Source organism: Trematomus bernacchii, unplaced genomic scaffold, assembly GCF_902827165.1.
Source record: "Trematomus bernacchii unplaced genomic scaffold, fTreBer1.1, whole genome shotgun sequence".
Classification (NCBI taxonomy): Eukaryota; Metazoa; Chordata; class Actinopteri; order Perciformes; family Nototheniidae; genus Trematomus; species Trematomus bernacchii.
The window spans coordinates 6,868,925-6,894,911 of NW_022987727.1; the positions used below are offsets into that span (position 1 = coordinate 6,868,925).

General features: G+C 42.0%; 3 protein-coding genes across 4 annotated transcripts; 2 read left to right on the forward strand and 1 right to left on the reverse strand.

The window, feature by feature from the left end:
• Positions 1-295: 295 nt before the first annotated feature.
• Positions 296-6,695, forward strand: rprd1b (regulation of nuclear pre-mRNA domain containing 1B). 2 transcript variants are annotated; one of them, XM_034145355.1, is made up of 8 exons: positions 296-387; positions 772-993; positions 2,530-2,659; positions 2,980-3,113; positions 3,451-3,575; positions 3,722-3,848; positions 4,194-4,369; positions 5,034-6,695. In XM_034145355.1, the coding sequence occupies exons 2-8, from the start codon at positions 843-845 to the stop codon at positions 5,181-5,183; spliced, it is 993 nt and encodes a 330-aa protein (XP_034001246.1). In that variant the 5' UTR covers positions 296-387; positions 772-842; the 3' UTR covers positions 5,184-6,695. The 2 variants fall into 2 exon arrangements, with proteins under 2 accessions (XP_034001246.1, XP_034001245.1); XM_034145354.1 differs by having other exon boundaries at positions 302-993.
• A 938-nt stretch (positions 6,696-7,633) lies between these two features.
• LOC117494297 (kelch-like protein 10) lies at positions 7,634-12,048 on the forward strand. The gene is made up of 5 exons (XM_034145139.1): positions 7,634-7,752; positions 9,813-10,323; positions 10,415-11,032; positions 11,327-11,476; positions 11,647-12,048. Exons 1-5 carry the CDS (start codon positions 7,634-7,636, stop codon positions 11,992-11,994), a joined length of 1,746 nt encoding a protein of 581 aa, XP_034001030.1. The 3' UTR covers positions 11,995-12,048.
• A 404-nt stretch (positions 12,049-12,452) lies between these two features.
• LOC117494206 (protein-glutamine gamma-glutamyltransferase 2-like) lies at positions 12,453-25,474 on the reverse strand. The gene is made up of 15 exons (XM_034144987.1): positions 25,264-25,474; positions 24,547-24,732; positions 24,165-24,398; positions 23,915-24,033; positions 19,009-19,137; positions 17,550-17,718; positions 16,735-16,867; positions 16,517-16,620; positions 15,846-15,934; positions 15,594-15,747; positions 15,299-15,387; positions 14,331-14,514; positions 14,088-14,248; positions 13,328-13,464; positions 12,453-12,987 (listed from the first exon to the last, which is right to left on the reverse strand). Exons 1-15 carry the CDS (start codon positions 25,271-25,273, stop codon positions 12,813-12,815), a joined length of 2,073 nt encoding a protein of 690 aa, XP_034000878.1. The 5' UTR covers positions 25,274-25,474; the 3' UTR covers positions 12,453-12,812.
• Between the last annotated feature and the right edge of the window lie 513 nt (positions 25,475-25,987).

Genomic DNA, 25,987 nt, shown 5'->3' on the forward strand with positions numbered 1-25,987 from the left:
TTTTTCCAATATAATGAAATAGAAGTAGATTTCTAAGTATGTTCTTTATCCTGTGAGCCCCATGAGAAAATAAGAACATTTCAAAGTTCTGAATATGGGTCTGGACCAAATAAACCCCATTCTAAACATAACTGAAACTATTTGTCCCTGCTTCTTATTATGTATACAAAGCATCTATGTTATTTAATTGAAGTTATCTCTCCTATCCAACGTGTCTTGCGTATAAGAGGAGGTTATCGTTGTTATGAATATATATTACTATGCCTTGAAAAAAACTGACGCCGGGCTCTGCCTACGTCACTACTGTGCGACGCACATGTCGAGGTGAAAGTGCAGGCGGCCGTTTTTTCGAAGGAATCTTCCTAATTAGACAAGCAAAGACAAACTGTGAGTCTCACCGTCACTAGCGCTTTTGTTTTATCTTATTTCACGACCGAAGACTTACTCTGCGCTAGTATTACAGAAGCTGGTGTTTTAAACCCGGGTTAAACTCTCGGCTCAGCGCTGCAGATGGCTGCTTAGCTAGGCTAGCTAATGTTAGCTTTGGCTGTAAACAAACACTCCAAACAGTGAAGACACAGGAGCTCAAAAACTAAATTTGAACTTTTATATTTGTTCAGCAGATGTGGTTGATAATACAGTCGGGTCAAGAGCTTAAAAAAAAGTATAGAAATATATCGTTAGGTGAAGCAGGGGCAGTTTGAGGGTGCATGTCTGCAGATTAGCGACACAACTTCAGTTTTGATGACAATGCGAGTTTCTCCAAACTAGGTCGGAGCTCTGTCGCTTTAGAGCGGGTCTGGGTCGCTCGGGTCAAGGGGGAAACACACACTTAGACCGGCATGTCGTCGTTTTCCGAGTCGGCTCTGGAGAAGAAGCTGACGGAGCTGAGCAGCTCGCAGCAGAGCGTGCAGACTCTGTCTCTGTGGATCATCCACCACCGAAAACACTCGGGCCTCATCGTCAAAGTGTGGCACCGAGAGCTGAGGAAAGGTGAGAGCAAAGTATACTGATGCTGCATATGGTTGTTTCTGTGCAATTTATCGCGATATTGGTAACGTGAACCTTGATGGACGAAGTGTAAAAGTAGCAATGCCACAGAAACCTACTGCATGTACTAGTAAAACCACTAATGTTTTTACCACATGACTCCTCGTGCATTCTGCACAATGACCAATTTATATACATATTATATTATGTTATATTGCATTACTGGATTGTAATTATGCAGGCATTCATGTGTTCATCACTTGAATATTGCACCCAGTTTAAGTTGAGCTGATTTGAATAACTATATGCATTGCTGGGTTGTGTGTGTGAACTATAACATGTATATCATGATCTTTATGTTGATTTAGAATTTGTATAAGTAGTCAAAATCTGCAAAGTAGGTACAGCTGTCAAATAATTAAAATGTTTGCCTCTAAATTGTAGTGGATCAGATAGCAATCAAAAATAAACAAAAGATACAATTATATAACATTTACAATACAAAAGGTTTCTATCAGCAACAAATATGTCTTATATTGAAAGTTGTTGGATTAATTTCTGCTGCGTTGTAGATTACATTGCATGGTTTGTAGTGGACACTAAAGCTATGGAAAACTGTAATCCTAAAAGTAATGAAATCTGTCAGACAAACGCAGTGGAATATTTGTCCCTTAAAGGTAGTAGAGTGAAAGTTAAGTTGTTACTTAATGACAGTGGTTGAGTAACTGTTCTTAGTTACATTGCAACAGTGATGAACCAAATCCTGTTAGTAGAGTTAATCATTTTTAACAGTTTGAAATTGGCAAAGAGTTCATTTCCAAACCTTATTGTGATAACATAACCTTACATGCCCAACTTTCTGATAATGAATTCATCCAAGGGTTAGGAAACTTCTAAAATGACTCAAGGTGACCAAATGTTTCACATTGCCAAAAACGAGGATAAAATGTAAGGAGTCCAGAAAAAGGAAAATTACATTTAGTTTCTAAAATTGAATAATGTCTTAAAAACACCAATTAAACACTTAAGCATAACTTTGGCCTCAAAATAAATGGACAGCTCTGTAAATAAGATCTAATGCAATATCATTCCCTGTGAATGAGCTTATAATGCATTATAGACATCTTCAACTTCATACAAAGTTTTAACAAATATTCTTTATTATTGAAACTATTAGAGTAAAGAGGCAACATAAAACAAGACATTTAGTCAGAGATTAGTAGCGTTTATATAGAGAAATGCGGTGATTCAGAGATGTTGAACCTAGCTAGATAAGGTTGGATTAAACCAAGAGAACATGTTGGTTAACTTAAGACGCTTGACCTCATCTCAAGACATGTGCTACCCGTTGAAACATTGACAAAATATCTGAAAAATAATAGTTGCTGAAGTAAAGTATGCGTTGAAGATATTTACAGTAGGTTATACAGTTATTAAGTAAACTTAACTAAACGAGTTTGAGTGCATGTCCCCCACAGGTTGACCGTAGTGTAAAGGTGAGTTTTAAATCTTGAAAATATGATTTTATGTGACTTCCAGCTAAAAGCTCCAGGAAGCTGACGTTCCTGTATCTAGCCAACGACGTCATCCAGAACAGCAAGAAGAAAGGACCCGAGTTCGCCAAAGACTTTGAGACTGTCCTCGTGGACGCCTGCTCCCATGTTGCCAGGTAGGTGTTCTTTGACCGCTGTGTGCTTTCAGGCGTCTGCAATGCTCTGTGAAACAGGTGTTTGTGTAGCTGTAATAGATGAAGTGGGAGAAATAGTTAATTAGGCACTCCTACTTCCTGCTTCTACAGCGAGTAGATTTGTTTGCCTTTTGTTGATTTCTTTCCCACAAAAATAATTCTACTATTTGGGTCTCAGGTGTCTCTCAGACTAAATATGGAGCTGACTACCAAGCTAAATACTCTCGTTGCTATGTTTTATGTTGTAAACATGATCTTTTCAATCAATCATTTCTCCTTCTTCCTCTCCTGTCTCCCTGCAGAGAAGCGGATGACGGCTGTAAAAGGCCCATGGAGAGACTGCTGAACATCTGGAAAGAGAGAGCCCTCTACAGAGCAGACTTCATTCAGCAGCTCAAACTGGCCATAGAAGACTCAAACAGCCCCCGGCCTTCAGGTGAGACGACTGCTGGATCTTTTGTTTGTTACATCACTGCAGGAACACAACCAGATTTGTCATTAGTGGGTTTCCTCCAAAACAAATCTGAGACCACGAACAAACCCAGAGCCAGGATCCCTGATAATGTAATAATCAGCTGATGTAATATGAAGAGGGAGGGAAGTCTATCTTGATGTATGAGGATAATAAATCATAACTAGGCTGCTTTAGAGGTCACTCAAGTAGAATGTCGTTTAACATTGAACACATCATAAAAGAGTCCACAATTTGCATTGTATTCTCCTTTTAGTATAACTTCATAATGAAGTGTCTGTTTCTGTTCTGGACTCTGCAGAAGAGAAGAAGGCTGTGAAACGAAGCTATCACAAGATCAAGGAGGAAGAAGAAGAAGAGGATGAAGATGATGACTACAGATGCCAAATCTCCCCTCACAACTCAGACATCTCTGCATCTCAACTGGTAGGAGGACAGATTTTCACTTGGATGGCACAACATGCAGGAGTCCTCATTTCCCCGTTGTATCTGTCCTGGTCTCCTCTCACCCTTCTCCACTCCTTCCTGGCTCCTGTTAACCTTCTCCTTCTGTTCCCTTCACACCCTTTCAGACAGAAGAGCTTGTGAAGGCGCTGCAGGATTTGGAGAACGCAGCCTCAGGCGACGCAGCAGTTCGTCAGAAGATCGCCTCGCTGCCACAGGAGGTCCAGGACGTGTCCCTGCTGGAGAAGATTGGTGGTAAGACCCGAGTGCACAATCAGACATTACTTTTCTGGGGCTAATTTATATATAGTATATGGATATCAAAACATGATTTGTAATTGTTGGGATTTGTTATTGTTTAAATTCAATTGTTAAAATGTGACCAGGAATTGTCAGATACACATACAACGTCAAATAAGCTGTAAAGAAGTCTTAATAAAACAATATTACAGTATTCAAAGTAAAATGTATAGGAATTAAGAGTCAGGTGTTAGTTAAGTGTTAGCTAATTAGGTTTATTCTGTGTACAGCCAAATGCCCTGCATAGAAACTGAAAATACATCCCATATTCTGTGACCTTATTGTTTGACATGAATCTAGACAAGGATGCAGCAGACAAGCTGTCGAAGACGGTGGATGAAGCGTGTTTGCTGCTGGCGGAGTACAACGGGCGGCTGGCTGCGGAGCTGGAGGACCGGAGGCAGCTGGCCCGCATGCTGACTGAATACATCAACAGCCAGAGAGACGCTCTGATGGAGAGGGAAAAGAAGCTAGAGGCAAGGCATCGCATACACAAACAGTATACTTTAACAAACAAAGATCTCTGTCAGGCTCTCTGTACGTTTCTCCTTTAACAATTGTCATTGGCTCATACTTTTCATTCGTTCCTGAAAAAAACACTTTTGAGCAGTAAGCACTTTGTCACTAAAAAGGACAGTTAAACTGTAATTTATATAAACATCAAACACAGTTTACAGACCGACTTTCTGTTGCACCTTTTACTTATTCCAGTTCCAACAAAGTTTTCTTTAAGATCAGGAATTATTGCTGACATTTAAAAAATGTTCGAACAACTGAGGTGTTTGAGTTTCTCTAGATCGTATACAACTATTTAATTATAACAGAAATGACTTTGAGGCCAGGTTAATAATAACTCATAGACATGATGGCCAAAACTATACAAATAATATGTAACAAGATAGAATAAACTTGAATTATCAATCAATCAGTCAATCAATCATGGACAGAGGGTGTCGTATTCATATTCTATACGAACTGTAAAGTCCACTGAGACAAATGTGATATTGGACTATATAAATAAACTTTGAGTGACTTTAATTATCTTTTATATCCACATTCTGGGACAATTGTGTTTGAATTGAAAAACATGTTGATGTTGCAGTAACTGTAATCTATTCTATGTCCTCTCCTCCTCCGCAGGAGTATAAGCAGAAGCTGGCGAGGGTGACCCAAGTTAGGAAAGAGCTAAAGTCCCACATCCAGAGCCTCCCTGACCTGTCTCTCCTTCCCAACGTGACGGGGGGTCTGGCCCCGCTGCCCTCGGCCGGAGACCTCTTCTCGAACGACTGAGAGGCATTGGTCCAGACAAACTACCCCCACGCCTCTCCCCACCAAACCCAGCCGCCCGTATGATTCACAGAACACTTCCAGCTGTGTCACCAGCCAGAGGACACGTGTGGACACATCTCACCTGCTGACTCCTGACCTGCAGGACAACAGGGAGGCAGGGACACTCGAAGCAACATTTGGTTAAACCACAACACTCTGCAGAGGAGAACAGAGACTCTGTCAGCCTGGATTCTTCCGGCACTTTCTCGATCAACAAGGATTCCACTCCACCAGCTTAGAATGAGTTTGCTTCCTGTTTGTTTTTATTTTGTATTTAACGCTGGAAATGTCTGGGCTCTATGAGGAGGGGCTGGGTTAAGAAGAAGCATCGATAGACATACAGTTTGGCTGTCAATCAAAAGTGTCTTTCTGTGTGGTATGTTGTGGAGTCAGTGAGCAAAGGTGGGCCATTTGCTCTCAAACCTCTCAGAGGTTACACTGTGAAGAGGATTTACCATTTGTTAGTTTTATTTTTGGGGTATTAAGTTTGTCGTTTTTTATCGACCCGTAGGGGGTTTTGATGCGTGTGTAAAATTAGGGAAGATGTCAGATTGGGTTCAGTGTAAGTTGCTTTCTGTTTGCTTCACGAGCGGTCAACAGCATCAGCACTGTCATTTCAGTAATACTTCATAGACACAGAGACTTCATGTTTTGTCCTCATAGTTAGAGTCAATAGTCCTGCTCTGTTTTTCCTGTCCCTGATTGAAAGCTTTTTCTCGTTTACAGACTAAAACTTTCCAAGTCAATATTTGTTTTCATATATTCATTTGGACAGAAGCTTGAATAATGGTAATTATGTAATAAGTGTGTACTAGACAAGGTTTAATTTTTATAAATAAATCCTGGAAGTTTGAGGAAACAATTCAAAACATTGTTTTCTTTCCAGTAACCTCCCTGGTCTTTAAATCTATGACACGATACCATTAGAAAAACACAATATCTTCTTAAGAGGCCAACAAGGTGAGAAGAATTATCCAGGTTTAGTTTGTGAGGAGTGGGCAGTATGAAATATAATACATTCAAGATGAAAAAGAAGATATTCTATGTACCACAACAAGTGTTTTGTTATACAACTCAAACAGGCGTCTCTTGCTATGTGAAATAGATTAAAGCTAACATTCTGCAGCTACATTCTGAAGTGTTTAATACATACAATATTAAAAGGATTAATATGAATGTATACGTATTGCTCAGTCCTACCTGTGTGTAGACGTACAGAGAAGTAGCAACACATTTACTGCACTTCATTTCTCAGGTGTGTTGATGAGGAGACAAAGCATTAATATTACAAACCCCTGAGATTGTGTCAGGAAAAGCAAGTCCTTTCCAAATCATTTTCTGAACAGTTATTTTGCCAAGTCCTAGGCAATATGTATCAATGTCAAGCTCATATTTGATTTTAACTTGTCTGTATACAGAAAAACATTTGATAATTTTTATAAACGTAAATAAAAAAGGTCAGAGTTTTTTTTACTTAGACGAGCTTCTCTTTTTGTTACAAGTTAAGAACCTGATCATGGCTCCTGCTGCCGCTGAGGTGAGTGTTTTCTAAAGTTGAAGAAGATAACATTTGCTGCTGCAACACGCCTGGGGGAGAATTGCTGCTTCAAATGCTCTGGAAGACTATTCTGGAACCAGAATATCAAACAGCAGGTCAAACTCACTCACATCATCTTCAGCAGCACAGAACAGATATTTGGGACTTTTTTTTTTTATGTCAGATGAACTTTCCTGTGGCTTGTTAAAGTGAAATGTTAAAGAGTAAAGAACAGTGAACAGAGGAAGCTTTGACCTGTTGTTTGGTTCAGCCTTGAATTCATCTGGGGTTTCATTACCGATGTGTTATGAGTGGATTATACCATTTTAATAGGGCATTTCAGTTCATTTAAATAGCTCCCATGTCATGTGCTCATTGACTCTAAATCTATTCCACATATATTTTCTACACTAGACACACCTCATTCTTTAGATTGTATACCACCTTCTATTTTATATGAATATTATAGGCCAATTGATAAATATTTGTATGTTTTTTGTGTGCAGCTGATACCTTAGGACATATGCCATTTGCAGATTTTGTTAATACAGATAATCATTTAAAATAGAAGAAGCATTGAAATCCAATAAAAAGAGGTGTGTCTTATTTGTTCATTGTTATAAAGTATGTTGTGTTTTCAGATATGTTGTACATTTAAAAAAAAGACCTTGATAACAGAACATTTGTTACCATGGGAACCACATAGAACTTTGGAACCTGGTTGAGATTCTGTGAGTTTACATATGACCCATTCTAGAACCCTGTGAAGCAGTCTACACCCTCAGAAGATTCAGGAGAGTCATTGGTTGAGAGCCCAGAGCACAACTTGCACTGAAGATTTAAAGTGTAGAAGTTCTCCTACTGAAGGGCAAAGATGACCGTGTACAACGAGCTGCGTCTTGAAAAAAAGCTTTGTGATGCGGTGATCAGAGTGGAGAACGTTGAGTTTCACGTGCACAAGATCATCCTCTGCAACTGCAGCCCGTTCTTTCAGTGAGTTCCTTATTGGGTGTTAACAGAGGGGTACTAGAGTTATACTTTCAATAAGCAGAAAAACAGCAGCAGGCTTAGCAAAGAGAACTTAAAGGTCACCTATTGTGCAAAATGCACCTTTTCATGTCTTTATACATAAGCATGTGTCCCCTCTGTGTAAAGAGACTCTGAAAGTTTCAGGAAAAAAGATTCTCTCTCTTTTTGTCCTGATCCATTTATATAAAAACCTGTCTGGAAATGAGCTGATCAGATTTTGGCCACTTTATGATGTCATAACGATTGTTTGGCTTGTGTAACAATTAGCCAATAACCAATCAGGGTACCCCCCCCCCCCACCACCTTATCACCTGAATCTCCTCCTAGAGCACCATTGTGTTCTTTCTGACCAAATATCTCTCAGAGGGGCGTGGGGAGTGGCTCCTTATTTTCATCTAAAGTAACAGACAGAGAATCAGCACTTTTGAAACAGAGCTGAAACAGAGGGGATTATGGGATGCTACAATGGGTGATCTGTTTGGTATTTCAAGCCAAACACTTCAGAGACATGTTTGTATATATCTGAGACCTATAATATATTGATGAAAAACAGTATAATAGGAGACCTTTAACAAACTGCAACACAACTTAATATTAATAAGTGACATCATAGAGAAGATATATTCACACATTAAAAACAGAAGAAGATTTTAAAAGAATGGTTGAGTTTATTGAGTTTGCACTAAAATATAAAGTAAATTGCCACACTTAAAAGTGGGGTAGGTAATTTTGGAGAAACCAGCTCGAGTGTGCTAGAATTTGAAAATACACAGCCGGAAAAAATCTGCCACTTCCTTATAGAGCCCCTCCTCCAACACACACGAACGCGCACATGACCAATGAGGGCACGAGATAAGTTTGTGCCCCGATGGAAGGCTGACAGGCAGGTAGGCCATCCAGTTATTTTAGCCGGGCCGGCTAAAATGATTGGTCGTGCTTTTTACAGTACTACGGCTTCCACAGATGACATTTCTTTATGGATTTTTTGTCAAAGCACTTAAGATATTCATTGCTATCGGGATGTTAAGAGCATTCCATGGAATATAACAAAAAGTGTATCTCAAGCCGGTTTCTCAAATTTACCCTTAAGCATATAGTACATGTAAAAGCTTATTTTTCTTTTGGATTAGGATTTTTTTTTGTGCAGATGATGATGATGATGATGATGATGATGGTATTTAATAGGACATTTATACACTGATTAACAAATAGTTTAAAAATAATTTCAGTATGACTATTCAGTTGAATTTGTGATTTCCTATATTCATGCGTAAATAAATTGAGACTGTGTGTGTTGCTGGTATAACACAACACTGAATTCAAATCAAATCAAATCAAGTTTTATTTATATAGCACATTTATAAACGATTTTTGGTCGAGCCAAATTGCTGTACAAATAATAAAAATACCCTACAGTAAAGACATTTTTACAGCTAATACAACAGCACAGTTTGTTCAGAATATCAGTATGAGAAAAATACGACTATATACACAGTATTAAGGGCATCATTTGAGCAAAAAGAGAAAGAAATTACATTTCAAATGCCATCCCATCTGTACAGTGAATGACCTCTCCTGTTATTCTGTAATACAACCAGCACAGCCCCTAGTAGACCCCCCCCACACATACAACAACACAGACTATTACACCCCTTGTTGTTAAACACCAACCATGTGCAATATGTGCAATATATATATATATATTCAGTGAATAACTGTGCAATATGGATACTACATCTTCAGAACGGTTACAGGCTGTGTATTTTTGTATTTTGTAAATTGTGTAATTCTTTTTTTAAACTTATCTAAAAACATTTATTTTATCTTTAATATTTTTTTCAGTTTTTTATACCTACTTCTTTTTAAACATTAAGCTGTCTTTGGCACTTTTTCTGCTGGAACAAATGTAAATGTCCCCTCTGTGGGACGAATAAAGGTATTCTGATCTGATTCTGAAAAGTGATATATGAGGTTTATATTTATATTATTATTTTATGAGAAGACCATTTAAAAAGATAACCTTGTTTTGCCTCCATCCTGCCTCGTAGGGTCCTGTTTACTCGCTGGTCAACTCCAGACTATCAGGCGTTTGACTTTCCCAATGTGTCCGCTGACGTGATGAAGCTCTTAATTGAGTTTGCCTACACTGAATATGTTACAGTCACACAAGAAAATGTGCAGGAGCTTTTTATAGCAGCAGACCGGTACAATGTAATGGGCGTGGTACGAGCCTGCTGTGACCTCCTGGAGCAGCAGCTGACCCCTCAGAACTGCATCGGCATCATGAAGTTCACAGACATCTACTACACCCCTGAAATGAAGAACAAGGCTTTCCTTTTCACGCTAAATCACTTTGAGGAAGTTGTTGCCGCCTCAGAAGAGTTCATGCAGCTCTCTGCACAAGAACTTAGTCAAATCATTGGGGATGACAGACTCAATGTAAAGCAGGAGAAAATTGTGTTTAAGGCCATCCTTGGTTGGATCTCCTACTCAACTGGGGAACGCAGACAATACATCTCTCTTCTTTTGCCCAAAGTAAGTGGGGAATCACTAAATCACCATGACATAACTTTTGAATTATGGATTAGAGAACATGTCAATCAAACTTCTCTCCTCATGTCTCTAGGTCAGGTTGGCTTTAATGAGTCCAGACAACTTCATAGAAAGCGTCAACAACAACCCATTGGTGAAGGAATGTCAAGATTGTGAACCCATTATCCTCAGGACCCTGAATGCCATGCTAGACCTCCGAACCATGAGCTACTTTGATTCTATTCACTACAACCCTTTGGGCCGCCCACGACTGCCCTATGCCATCATGTTGGCTGTTGGAGGCTGGAAAGGCGGAGTGCCCACCAACGCCATCCAGGCGTACGATGTCCGTGCTGACCGCTGGGTCAATGTCACCAGCACCCAGGGGGGTCCCCGGGCCTACCATGGCACGGTGTTCCTCGATGGATCGGTTTACTGTGTCGGTGGCTTTGACAGAGTGGTGCGGCTCAGCTCTGTCCACAGATTGGACCTGGTGACGCGCACCTGGCAGAAGGTGGCACAGATGCATGTGAGACGCTGCTTTGTCGCTGTGACTGTGATGGACGGGTTCATATATGCCATGGGAGGTTACGATGGAGAGGATCGACACAATACTGTTGAACGCTATCAACCCAGAGCCAACCAGTGGACCTTAATTGCGCCCATGCACGAGGAGAGAAGTGATGCCAGCAGTGCAGCCCTCCATGGCAAGGTGGGCGGAGCTAAAGAAAACAAATTATATTTATGTTTAACAAGCCTCACTAGATTATTATCCAAATGAATATTGTTATCAAGCCTAAAAACAAATGCCAAAAAAGTATTTATTCAATACTTTACGATCCTCATATTATGCAGTGTTGTTTATTTTTCTCTCCTATAACAGGCTAGTTTGCTCCCCAGTAGTGAGAAAATAGCCTTTAGTCTATAAAAACACTTTGTAAGAGACACTAGGTCAATTTTTTGGAATTCCTGCCTTCAGATTCCTTATCACTTTCATTTCCTCCAGGTTTACGTATGCGGTGGCTTCAATGGAATTTACTGCCTGTCAACGGCTGAATGTTACGACCCAGAGAGCAACCAGTGGACCCTGATCGCCTCCATGGGCAGTTGGCGCAGCGGAGTGGGGGTCGTCACCTATGCAGACCGTGTCTTTGCAGTAAGCACATTAAGCACTGACTATACTCAAATAAAACAGAAAAAAGTCCTTTTATGGCAGAAATGTTCTCAAATAAAAACATATTTGCAAAAATATCAACTATAAGGTAGGACAACAGAAACAGAAAAATAGACGCAGTCCTGACCTCACATTTCCCATTTTCTTTAAAGGTTGGTGGCTTTGATGGAACCAGCCGTCTGCGCTCTGCTGAGGCCTACAGCCCAGAAACGGACACCTGGCATGCTGTTCCCTCCATGCTGAGCTGCCGCAGCAACTTCGGCATCGCGTTGATCGATGACCGTGTTTTTGTGGTCGGGGGCTTCAACGGCTCCTCCACTGTCCGTGCCGTCGAGTGCTTCGATGTTGAAACGGGTGAGTGGTCTGATGCTCGAGACCTGGAGACCTCCGGCAGCGCCCTGAGCTGCTGCGTGGTGCACGGATTGCCCAACCTGGCCGAGTACGCTTCACCTCATCACTCTGTGACACTCTCCCAGGTGGAGGAGCGCGAGGTGGAATGATGACTTCCATCTGACTATGAGCTGTGTTGTTGTGAAATAAATGTGTGCATCAAACTACAGCAGTGCTACTTTTACTCTAGTATTAACATATTTTCAGTTGTGTGACAAATTGTCAGCTAAAGGCAAAAGTTTATAAGAACTTTGATCTCCCAGATGTACAGTGAAAAAACCCCAAACATTTCACCTTGAGATAAATCTGAATACAACAAAAAAACAGTCCAAATGAGACTTGGAAGTGACTTAGCATGAGCCTTCATGAGTATTTCATATGTGTTACACAAACACTAGGTGATGTCAGCTCCATAGAAATATACAGTATATATTCTATATAGCAATATGGTTAAAGGTATCAATTTTGAAAATGAAAATAAGTTTGATACAAAACTTTGGTCATCATAATAGACATATTACCGTAAAATGATGTAATGTCAGTAAAATCAGCTCCATGAACCACAAGGCATTATGTGACATGGCATTTATTTTCACACTGCAATTACACAAACACACCCCAAGCCTCAAAACATTGTATATTGAAAAAACATTTGTTAACTTATCGGAAATTGTTTTTACCAATAACAAAATGTTTTCATTTAAATGTGACCAAATACAAATTAATATGTTACGTTATTAATTATTTAAGTGAAGTTAATTTCTTAATGTCAAAATATTATAGTTTTAAGGCTTACTAAGGAAGCACTGTACATAATGATTAGTGGATGTGGATCATTGTATTTCATCATGAAATTAATGATTTTGGAAATTATAACAACAAATCCTAGGACAATATGTGGATATATAAGGGGCTTAAAAAAAAGGCATTAGACTGTATTGGCTTCTGTACTGGCTGATTCTTTCACAACAACATTGATGGAGCTCATGATATTCTTCAGTTTGTCGCTATCAAAGTTAACCAGCAGCACACAGGGGCCCGCACTGGTGGGACTGAACTCAAAGCTGGCCTTGGCCTCCTGTTTGGGGCCCACAGCTTCAATCCTGCCGGAATCACAGACAATAAACATGAACATCGCCAGACAAAAAATGTTATCCAACATAATATATCCCACAGATCACTGAACATCATCTTGTATTGTACTGTACCAAAAGGTTTTTGCACTGAAACAAGAATCATTGAGTAACAGTTTTTAGGGAGAAGGACACTATGGCTTTGGGGTGTTTTTGTACAAGCTTTGCGCAAACACCATCTAGTACTTTAACATTTAAATAAACCTTAACATGAATTACAAGTAAAGCCATGAGGTGAAAAAACAGAAAAGCTCAAATCAATATTTGAAGCATTAAACTGCTGAAAACAGTTATGATGTAGTCGACTTACCTGGCTGTTAGGGGTTTGCCCTCAGTGAGGCCGACCCCCTCCACGGTGAAGCTGCAGTCCTGCAGGGGCTCTGGGAGAGGGTTCAGGAGGGTCAGTGAGGCCGTCACACTCTGCCTCACTGTGGCCTCTCCCAACAGCTGCAGAGAGGGGTTCAGATACAGGTTTCATAATGTGAGAGGTGGTATAGGGTTGTACATAATTAAAATCATGTAATTAAGTACCTGGGGGCAATAAATAATGACAGGGATTTCTAGTTGAATATAAACTATTCTGCGATCTGCAATCAAAGCTACCAGAATCACATTTCAAGGTTCAATTCCCCCCTGACATTTGAAAAAAGCGTAAGTTTGGGATTTCACTTATTTTCTAATGTCCTGTTATACATTGTAATGCTTTATGGTAAAGGCTTCAAAGCTGAATCAGAATGATTTAACATTAACTCTAAAAGATTTGTGGCTTTCTAAACTGTACTATCTTATGTAAACAATGTATACAAGGGTTCAAGGATAATATGTTTTCATTCACACACGACTGCACAACAAAATGCATGTGTAGCCTAACCCTTTAAGCTACAGAACATTTCTTTACAGGATAAAAACAAATTGGATTTTTTTTGTATTATTATTAAATATCTGCTGTACTTTAAGTTCATGTATGCTGAAATCTTGCAACTCAAGCTACTCAAAATTATTTATTTATATTTAGTTTTTATAAAATGTGAATCTGGAATACAGGTCTTTCACCTGTGCATTGCCCGTACCTTGATGTGTATTTCTGGCTCGTCCAGCACGATGGTCTTCTCAGCCTTATGGTAATTTGTGATTTGCTTGTCGATGGTGATGGCTGACACCTGGATCAACCTGTCGGAGGTGATCGCTGATCCGTAACGCTCATACTCCAGTCTGAGGGACATGCGCCTTTCTGTAAAAATCACAACATACCTTATGGGTATACTATTTTTATGCAATTACACCAGGGTTTGTGACTTGTTGTGTTCCCTGACCTTCTCCAGAGGGCACCTCCACTTTGTCTGAAGTGAATCCGCAGCCGTCTCCCAGTTTTCCGTTGTAGCCGACAGCCTTGGCGAAGAACAGGAAGGTGCAGATCCTCGCGTCCACGCAGTTGTTGGTGAGGACAGCGTGCACTTCAAAGTCCGAGCCCACTATCATGTTATCAGCCAGTTTGATCTTAAATGAGAGTTATAGGATTTTTTAAATGTCATTCATTGTATAATAAGGACATAAGAATAACATAAATCTCAATATTTTAATGAACAGGAATTAGTTGTGAATGATGTTGAAAATGATGATTCTTTGATCCTTGGAAAAGAATATGCTGATAAAACTGTTTATTCATTTCAAAGCTGATGCAGCATAGACACAATTCATTTGGTATAAATACCACCCACCATTGATGTATATCTTTCTATAAGGGATACTAAATTAAATATATTTCAACTTTTGAACCTGGCGATACTTTATTTTCTGCTGCTTTAAAAACGTTCATATACATAAATGGTGACATCTCTTGATGTACAATTTATGCACATGTTTATAGTTATTTTCTATGATGTATGTATGTATGTATGTATGTATGCATGTATGTATGTATGTATGTATGTATGTATGTATGTATGTATGTATGCATGTATGCATGTATGCATGTATGCATGTATGTATGTATAGATGGGAGGCTGTGGCTCAGTGGTCTAGTGTGTTGCTCTTTGTGAAGCACCTTGAGATGACGTTGTTTTTAAAGTGTGCTATATAAATGAAATGTATTATTATTTATCTTCGACCATCCCCACTACAGTCAGCATGTCGTTGTGTCCCTGGGCAAGACACTTCACCCCAAATAAAAATAATTTGGGGACTGCCCTCAGTATTGAATGTATGCAAGTCACTTTGGGTAAAAGCGTCTAACAAGTGAGATGTAATGTACTATAATGTACAAGCGGTTGAAAAATGACACCTTGAGATGGAGCCCCGGCTCTTCTCCTCGCTGCAGTAGATTGTTGTGATGCTGAGCCTTCTCATACACCTGCCTCTCCTCCTTTGAGCCTGAAAACCATCAGAGGTAATGAAACAGTGTTTTAGCTCCTGGGTCAAAAACAGGCTTTTCACTTCAAATGCGACAAGATTGCATTCTCAAATTGAGGTAGTTGGGGTATTCTACATTTAAACAGTTTGATATTTATTTAAAAAATACATTGTGATTCTGTGTTTAGAGTCTCGAGTGTGTCTGTGTACATGTGACACAGCAGTACCTTCTGGATACTTGTACTGGTGTGTGATGTCGTGTCTATCATCCGAGCCCACAGCTTTGGTGCTGATGTACCGTCCAACAGATTTAGTTGATCCACTAAACTGTACGAACTTTCCACTTGACAGGCGTACCAGGTCCACAACATCAGCATTAACCTGACCCAACACACGGCGTGAGATGACCATCAGTGAACATAAAGACATTTGTCAACAGTCATTGATTAAAACTATTACAGCCAATAGCGAAAACTTACCTCAGCAAAAATAAAGGGAGCGTCATATTTCTTTGTCAGCTCTCCTTCCCTGATGGCCTTCAAAGAGGACGGTCCGCAACAGAAAACACCTGATGGCATCACACATCCAGAGACAGAGTCAGACACAATGCAAGGATTCAGGCCGCGCAAGTCATTCAAGTCAAACTTTGAAGTCAAACTTTCAGAATATGCTCTAACACTGGTTGTGACTTCTTGTAATGTTGAGTTCATCTTCAAAATGTCGACTGTATTCTCAAAAAATATAAATATAAATCATTTTCCTTTTTATCAACATTTATACTTTATTCTCGACATTTAAACTTGGTTCTCAAAATATAGAAAAACTCAATCAAAAGCATAAACAACGTATTACATTTTTGGTGAGGCGGGATCTATCACTTATTTTTTACTGTTTCAAGAAGTCTCAAGATTAGTCATATGAAGGTTTGGCCACAACAACACAACTGAAACCTCCATGGTTAAAAATGTGACTAGGCATGCCATTGACTATGACCTATCTTTGTAGCACTTCCAATACAGTTATGGTTGGAGGTATTCCTCATGATGTATGTTTTTGTTCAGTATTTGGTCTGCCAAGGCAGTCCTTAGTCTTATATATGGGACTTTTTGGGAAACAAGTCAAACAATTGGACATCAAAATAAGAGTTTACCATCACTTGTCTCCTGTGGGGTAGGGTCACTGGTTTGCCAGCCATCAAAGTCTGTCCCCAAATCAGGACGAGTCATCCAGCTGTCCACCCACACATGGAAGTTCCTGGTAAGATAAAGGATTCTGTTACTTGAATGTGGAAAAATCACAAGTACATGTGATCATGGAAAAATAAATGACAGTTGTGGTTATGCATGTATTTAAGGTAATAACCCTTACCATATCGAATCACCATTTGACATTCTTTCACCATCTTCATCATACAGGTTTTCTATCATCAGGTTGGCGTCAGAGTCGTGAGCCGATCCAAAGTTAGTAACCACTCGGCATGGGATGCCCAAGGCCCGGGACACTGGAGGATGGAGAAGAGTCACACTTCATCAGAGCAGCTGACTAAAGCACATTCTAGACATAGCAAACGTCATCAAAGACTCACAATTAAAACATCACATAAACATGTCTCAGGAGGTAGACAGCTTCAAAGCCAAGAGACTAGATTCTAACTTTAGGGATTGCATGGCAGCGGAAGTGTACTGGAGGACGTTATTAAGAAGAAATAGATGGTGTGTCTAAGAAACAAATGCAACAGAAGTCGGGGTAATGTTTCTGTGTTACCTGATAATAATAATGAATTTATATAGCGCTACTCATCTGCCAAGACAAATCCCGAAGCACTTCACAACATAAGACACTGATAAAATGTAAGAGATAAAAAGTAAAAAAAAAGAAAAAAGAATTCAGTTAAAAATGTAAAGTCAGAGATAGCGATAAAAATGTCAGTCATCCAGGAGCGGATGTCTTCCAGGCAGGTGTTTAGGGTGGAGATAGTATTGGTGGGGTTGGGTTGTGTTTTGATATAGACCTGGGTGTCGTCAGCATAGCAGTGGAAGTTGATGCATTTCATGTTGAAACCAATGATGTCAACATGAAATGTGAGTCCTGACTAGGATGTACCAGAATGTGTCACTCAATATATGACCAAATCCACCGACAGTCAAACAATGACTCCCATGCGCGTCATAATGTGCACCAACCTGTGCACGCAAGAGCAGCAAAGACCCAGCATTGTCCGAAGCGGACGGGGCCACTTTCTGTCCACTGGTGCAAGATGTCCCCGCTGCCGATCCACTTTCCTGGATGAACCCCACCTGTAAAATCCTGCCACTCTCCCACCAGCACACCTCTGTCATTGTTACTGTTGATCTGAGGGTACAGATAGAGGAGGGAGACAAAAGAGGGATAGAAAGAGATAATGAAAATGTTCCCAAAGATTTACATTTTGTCAAGTGACAGCAACACAATATGTTGAAACACCAAGTTTTTGTTTTTTAAAGCAGTATGCCCTCAGATCTCTTAAGGACTCCTTATTATTAATATCATATTTCTCCACACATCCATCATGACAAGATAGGCTCCAAGATAGAGATCTGATCATGTCAGATTACATAAACATTAAAGAAATAGATTGACCATCACTTTATCATTTTTCTATTTGTGTGAGGTCTCAATGACCTTGAAATTGGACCTTTGAGAACCAAATTCTAACCAATTACTCCTCGCTACTAATTGGACATCTGTGCAAAATCGTATTAAATTCCCTCGAGCCGTTCCTCATATATTGCGTTCACGAGAGTGGAACGGACAATCAGTACAAAATATGACTCCGTCCACTGCTATTCCCGGCTCTCAGCCATAAAAAACATATTAATTAGTAATCATTTAATAAAATAATACAAGGTCAACCAGATAATCTGCCATTATTCCCTGGGACGTGTACGTAGCAAATCCCACATTTTTTCATTATAAAAATATGTGGAAAATGAGTTTCCTTCATAGATCCAGAGGGAAGGCACAAAGAGAAGGATCTCTTATATCCGTGCTGTATTAAAGGATGCACGTTTGTACTGATATATCAGAGTACACAATTCTCTATACTAACAATAAGAGTGAACTAATTAAAGCAAAAAGAAGGTGAATTTTACAAGGAAAATGTGTTTTTATTGTTTGCACGAGTGCATCCTCACTATCTTAGGTAACTTAAATTTAGTGTGACAGTTAATCTGAAACCTGGTACTGATTTATTATTTGGTGACAACCACAAGACAAGCAGAAATAGCCCTGGTTTCCTAATTTAGCTTTTTTGACTTGAGCAGAAAATAACACGGCAACAGACTATAATGTATCTGTTTTACTGCTCTTTGAAATCACCTTGAAATCAAAGCCGCACAGGAAGATTAAAACTCCTTTCTATCCTGCATCTTTCTATCACAAAAGTTGCCACGGGTGACGAGAACCTTTCCAAAGAGGCAGGGGGGTTTCCTCTTTGTCCCCACCCCTGCAGGATAATATAACACTCTGAGTATAAAGCAGCACACAGAGGTGTATGTGGTTCACCATGGTAATCTTTATGTACTGCACAGCTGAAATAAAGGCTATTCACAGGCTGGTTAAATGTCGCCCACAGGGAGTCACTGAAGCCTGGACACATCCTACCATAGCACTCAGCACCCTGGTCACATAGATGGGATTCCTCCTGGCACAGCAGTCCTTGTCGGCATCAGAGATAAATTTGGGGTTATCATCCAGGATCTTTAGACAGATATCCAGTATTCCTGGTTCAAACTACAGACGGACAAACAATCAGAAGAGAAGGTGTGAGTGGAGCAGCATGTAAGGATTTCTGGCAGCCTCTAAAAGAAGCATTTAGAGATTACAAAGCCTCTGTAAAGTTTACTGAACTTTCACTAGCAAGAACCACGCCACAACAGTGTGATGTTTGTATGTGTATTGAAGTAACATGTGAAGGGTATGAGGGGGGTGAAGAGATGATCTGGGAGGACGAGCTATGGTCCGTGCAGTGGGAGACTCAGAGTGGGGGTTCCGTCTCCGGCATGATCTGCGTGGGCTGATTACGGTCCCCCAGACGATACCTGGAGTTTAATGTTAGTATACGCAGTATATAGATATGCACCGTTTAGATATAAATGGTGATGGGCAGAGGATGTTGGGATGAAGGGATGGAGGGATGAGGGATGGAGGGATGTAGGGATGGAGGGATGTAGGGATGAGGGATGGAGGGATGAGGGATGAGGGATGTAGGGATGAGGGATGAGGGATGTAGGGATGAGGGATGAAGGGATGTAGGGATGTTGAGGGGAGGGAGGGATGGATGTATCGCTCGGTGTGAGTCGGAAGGGGAACTGTATGGGTAGAAGGGTGAGGGAGGGTGGGTTGAAAGATGAGACAAGCGGTTGCCGGAAGCTTTTGCCGGATATAAATAGGGGTGGCCGTGGTTTGAGGCGGAGTTTTAGGCGTGGCCATGCTCCTGAACCTATGTTAACATTTTAACCTCATTTCACTAGCAAGAACCACGCCACAACAGTGTGATGTTTGTATGTGTATTGAAGTAACATGTGAAGGGTATGAGGGGGGTGAAGAGATGATCTGGGAGGACGAGCTATGGTCCGTGCAGTGGGAGACTCAGAGTGGGGGTTCCGTCTCCGGCATGATCTGCGTGGGCTGATTACGGTCCCCCAAAAGAGTCGGATTAAAAGCAGCTGACTTAAGCGTGTGGATGTCAGACGTCATTTAGATTGTTGCGGATGTAAGCGTGGTACGCTTGGGATGACGAGAGAGATGCCTGGTCTAGCTGCTGTGGACGCTGCGCCAATGCGGGAGAAATGTCTCTAATTCTGAGAGTGCCCCCAAAATGTGCGGGATGTTCTGAAAGTGTTTCTGGACCAGAAACGTGTGGCTTGAAGATAACGTGCCCGGAACGAGTGACTACATCTTCACTTCTAAATCCAACTAAACATTACGTTGAGGGGTTAGAATGATGCACGCGCGGTTTGCCCAGAACCGGGCCTCCGTTACGCTCTAAGGGAAAATACGTTGATGCCATAAATGTTAGGTTGGGTCTGCTCGCTGCGAGGGTCGGAGAGAGAGGGACCGGAGCGTCGCTCGCTGCGAGGGTCGGAGAGAGAGAGACCGGAGCGTCTGCTCGCTGCGAGGGTCGGAGAGAGAGAGACCGGAGCGTCTGCTCGCTGCGAGGGTCGGAGAGAGAGAGAGACCGGAGCGTCTGCTCGCTGCGAGGGTCGGAGAGAGAGAGAGACCGGAGCGTCTGCTCGCTGTGAGGGTTGGAGAGAGAGAGACCGGAGCGTCTGCTCGCTGCGAGGGTCAGAGAGAGAGAGACCGGAGCGTCTGCTCACTGCGAGGGTCAGAGAGAGAGAGACCGGAGCGTCTGCTCACTGCGAGGGTCAGAGAGAGCTGTGGCTAGGGTGTAGCTGGTTGCACAGGGAGGAAAACATTGGGTGTTGGGGAAGGGATGGGGGGATGAAGGGATGTATGTGCACGGGAATTTTGTGACACAGAGGGCAGGGCGATAGACTGAGGAGGCTGGCTGGATGGGTGGTGCTGCTGTGGCTAGAGTGTAGCTGGTTGCACAGGGAGGAAAAAACATTTGGGTGTTGGGGAAGGGATGGGGGTAGGGATGGGGGGAGGGGGAGGGGGATGAAGGGATGTATGTGCAAGGGGATTTTGTGAAGCCTGTGAGCGCAGGGATGAGAGAAAGGTTGACATGAGCTGCGACATGTCAGACACTCACCCCTTTCACACCAAGGCTTTTCCCCTTCTAGCTCCGTGCTAGAGCTCTTCTGGTTCAGAACCGGTTCTTCGGTTTAGCGCCGGCTCTTTTCACACCGCTCAGAGCCCGACTGGTGCTGCCGCTGCTGCGTCATGACGTCACAGTTTACGTCGCTGAGTTTCTCCCCAACGGAGCTCACCTCACAACAACAACGGGCCGGGGACTGTGTCGGGTCGATGATCGTGTTGCTTTTAATCATACGAAGCCAGATTAAATTAAATAACGACTTCTCCAACCTTATACTTTTCTCCAGAGTGCCGTGGTTCATTGTTTATTAATGTGTTTCAGCGGCATTTACCGACCGCTGCAGTGCTGACTGCTCTTCAACGGGAGTTTATTCTCCCGTTAGCTCCGGGTTAGCTCACACGGCTCTAAAGTATTCACTGTCTACTGTCACACAAGCAGCTGATACATATCCCCAGTTCCCCTTAAGTGAATGTGTGTCAGTCTGAATTGACGCTGTTTGGCATCACAACGCTGTTATGAAAGTTTCTCTGGTATAACATGGGTGATGTTAGCATAGCAACCGAAGCTAAACTGACTACTTGCTAAGCCGTTTTATACAGGCACTTTTTACCGGCGTATTTTTCATTATGATTCTACTTGTGATAGTCGGACATGACAACCTGTATTGATTCCATCCGATAGGTGCTATAATAACAAACAAAACGTCTGCCTGCTCTCCACAATGATCAATAACAGCGAACGGATGGTCAAAGTAAGGTACAAATAAACAGAATCACACGAAGCCTGGTTAGTGTTGCCTGACTTTATAAAGCGTGTTTTTTTTTTACAAGTGTGTGGTTGCGTTCTAGTCACTTTGCTCAGCACTACTGCTGGTTACAACTTTTATTTGCCGTACTCGCCTTAACTGTTAGCTCAGGTTAATCTCGCCCCCCTCCGACGTTAGCGGTTCTTGCTTCTACACGGACAACTTTTTGGTGCTCGAAACGAACCGGATTCCGGAGCTTAGAGGCTGCTCCGCTGCGGTGTGAACAGGAAAACCCGGTGCTTTTCAAGCACCAGCACCGAACCGGCCCCGAAACACCGTTGGTGTGAATGGGTAGAGAGAGCAGGCACAGAGGGCAATACAGCCTGGCCCCCGCCAGGGGGTGCTGGTGGGTCGGGCTGTGTCCGTGGGGAGGGCGGATGCCTGTGACGTCACGACCCGTGGTGCGCGCACGTGGTTGACTCTGGAGCGGGAAGAGCTGTGTGTGTTGTTGTTCTTGCCGTTGTGCTGCTGTAGGCTTTGTAGTAGTGATGGGAATTATGGCTCTTTGAAGGGAGCCGGATCTTATGGCTCCGTTCCTTTCAAAGAGCCGTTCAAAAGAGCCGTTCAAAAGAGCCGTTTTTTTAAGGTTACTAGGTTTATCTGCAAAATAATCACCAGGATAATGATTGACTGTATTGCCAGACCTAATGTCAATAATCGGCATTGTAAACATGACACAAGGTGGCGCCATATCCATGTCATCATGTCAGTGAATGTACTTTGAATTTACCCTCTGTATGTGTTAAGTAAATAAAGTTGCCTTGCCTTGAATGAAATTCATGCAACTCTTAATATTAGATACTGTGTTTTTAAGTGGCGATGGAGATTATTTGTTGATCCTGCTTTAAAGGATATTTTGCCTTTACAAATGGTGCGCTTTATCACTGACTGGGTTTTGGTTGAAGTGAATCCAAATGCTGCTGCGTTTTCGCGTTTGGCTCATTTTCCATCCGAAAAACACGTTGTCTACCTGTCCTGTACCACTTGGTATGACTTCTCTCTCGCGTATTCCGTTAAGACCCACCCCATCTCACTCCTCGTGCTGAAACCTACCAAACAGAGTAGGGGCGGGTCTTCACAGAATACGTTTGGGGAACAAAATCAAGCTTTTTAAAAGGAGAGTGGATTTTGGCAGGCAGTGAGTGCGGACCAACGATTGAACGATAACAAGAACGGCTCTCACCAAGTACGACTCGGTTCCCCTCGTTCGTACCAAAGAGCCGTTCAAAAGAATCGGCTCGTTCGCGACCGACACATCACTACTTTGTAGAGGTTGAACAGTCTAGCCTTGTTGTCATTTCGGTGAAAGTGGATGCCGTTTTCCTTCAGGAAACGTTGAAGTTGAATGACTGTCCACCTCCGTAGTTCGGGCTCCGTTTCGGAGCGCGGCTCCGTCGGAGAGGCGTGTCGAGTGCGCCGCTGCGAGTGGCCGGGGGCTGCGAGTGAGGCAGGCTGCCGGTGGTGGGGAGATTGGAGCTGGCTGTGCCTGTTGCGGCCCCGGCTGTTTGCCCTCGCTGGCGGAGTAGACGAAGCCTGGGACCTGTCTGGAGTTGGAGGTATCTCGTTGGGGGAGCTTGAGTGGGAGCGGTGGCGCCTGGTGTGTGGGACACTGATTGCCGAGCGCACGCGGCTCCGTTCGGATGCTTGGCTTAGATCCGTCTGCTGACCCGAGGATGGCGGGTAGCCGATGTCGAAGAGATCTTCATCTGACTCCGGCGAGTTGATCAGCAGTTCGGGATCCATGGTGAGTAGAATTTCTCGTGGTAGCGTTTGCTTGCGTTTGAACCGTGACGACGCGCAGCGTGAATCACAGTCTGCCTGTCAGTCTTTGAAAGATGAGACAAGCGGTTGCCAGAAGCTTTTGCCGGATATAAATAGGGGTGGCCGTGGTTTGAGGCCGAGTTTTAGGCGTGGCCATGCTCCTGAACCGATGTTAACATTTTAACCTCATTTATTGAAGGGGAAACATTTGACATTTCATGTACCTGTCCGAAGTTCCAGGGTTTCCCCTTGATTCGTGTAGCTGCTCCCCTGTAGATGAGCCCATATTGAGCTAAAACATACTCTTGCCTCTTCGTCTCACTGCGCATGTAAACAGCATCTCCTGTTCGTCAGTACAGACAGACCAACACATTTAGACCAGTTGCATCAAATCAAACATTTCAAATCTTACAACATTTCCTGCTTTACAGCTGCAGTTTGGGATCATACATATGTGGGAAAATATGTACTCACTGGTGCACCAAGGATTAAAAAGCAGGGTGAACTGTCCTAAACTGGTCTTCTGCCCATCCTGGTCCAGAGTCAGAGAGTAGAGCCCTATAGGGGCGTTGGGCGAGGAGCTGATAGAGACAGACACTGAGTTTCCGGAGGGATCATAAGAGGCAGAAGCGCTCCACTCATCGTCTGCTGTGGAGTCGCTTAGATCAAAAGTAGCCTTAGTGTCTGACTCTTTTCTGGGTAATGGACCTGGAGGGACACAGATGTAATGATACTAAATCCAGAGGTGAAAAACATAAATTCTCATGCATGCATACAAAATCCCTCAAAACAGATATACAGTACTTTAGATCAGCATGTAGAGCTAAATGTAATCACTGGTAATTAAGATGCTTACCAGTCTCAACGATGAGTGTGAAGCTTTCTTCACCCGGCTTGAACTCTTTGCTGCCTGGCTTGAGGTGTAAGGTGATATTGAAGGGCTGCCCCCTTCTTACAATCAAACGCTCCTTTCCACACTGCTCGGTGTGATGGCTGCTGCTGTTTCTCTTAATGTCAAGATCATAGCGCTCAATATCCACAACTGTGTGTAGAGACGGTAAAACACATTTCAATTAGTCAACTCTATTAGAAATGAAACACACGTCAAAAGAACATCAGACTTAATAATAATAATAATGTGAACCTCTATCTACAAAGCGTTTATCTTTAAAACAAATGTAAGATCAATAGCACTATCCATAAAACACAAAATAAAATAATAGGTAAAACATAAAAGTAATTAAATAAAAATGGTACAGATAGTATTGAAAGTTAAGAAAGAAGGATCAAAGGAAACTATCAAAAACTATAAAAGTGCCTTTTGAGAAGTATCTTAAATAGACACTTTTTGAAAAATCATTAGAGACATTCTTCAACCCAGATACCCTCGAGATCTGTCATATCTAATGTTGTCCATTCCTGCTCATCACATTTCACACTTGACTTTGACACTCCAAGGAAGTCTGACTGTGTGAAGTTAAATAAAGATAAACTGCCCTTTCAGATCATAAACTCCACTAGTAACATTTGAACCTCTTATCGATAAAGTGAAAGTAGTTTTTCTCTGTCTTACCTTGACTCATGTCTGCAGAGAAGTTATTGTCCTTTAACCTCTGTGTGTGTAGACTTACACTTCAGCTCAGCCTGTGCTTAATGCATAATGACCCTGCAGGGGGACGGCCCCTATTTGTAGCATGTGAAACCTGATCTGGACACCCCCATCTGTCTACTTGTTACATCGGTAGTTCTGTTTTTAGACTTAAAGGTGGGGTAGGTAAGTTTGAGAAACCGGCTCGAGATACACTTTTTGTTATATTCCATGGAATGCTCTTAACATCCCGATAGCAATGAATATCTTAAGTGCTTTGACAAAAAATCCATAACAAAAATTTCATCTGTGGAAGCCGTAGTACTGTAAAAAGTACGACCAATCATTTTAGCCGGCCCGGCTAAAATAACTGGATGGCCTACCTGCCTGTCAGCCTTCCATCTGTGCACAAACTTATCTTGTGCCCTCATTGGTCATGTGCGCGTTCGTGTGTGTTGGAGGAGGGGCTCTGTAAGGAAGTGGCAGATTTTTTCCGGCTGTGTATTTTCAAATTCGAGCTGGTTTCTCCAAAATTACCTACAGAAAACCTTTAATTAGGTTGATTTAGGCACAATAATAATTTGGAAAATGTGCTGTTATCATACTGGAAGTCTTGGTAACAACTAGGAAATACGTTTTTCATGAGGGGAAAGTCATCTCTTGGATTGGTTATTTTTCCCCAAATTGTAGTGTTCTTTGTCCAAATCAA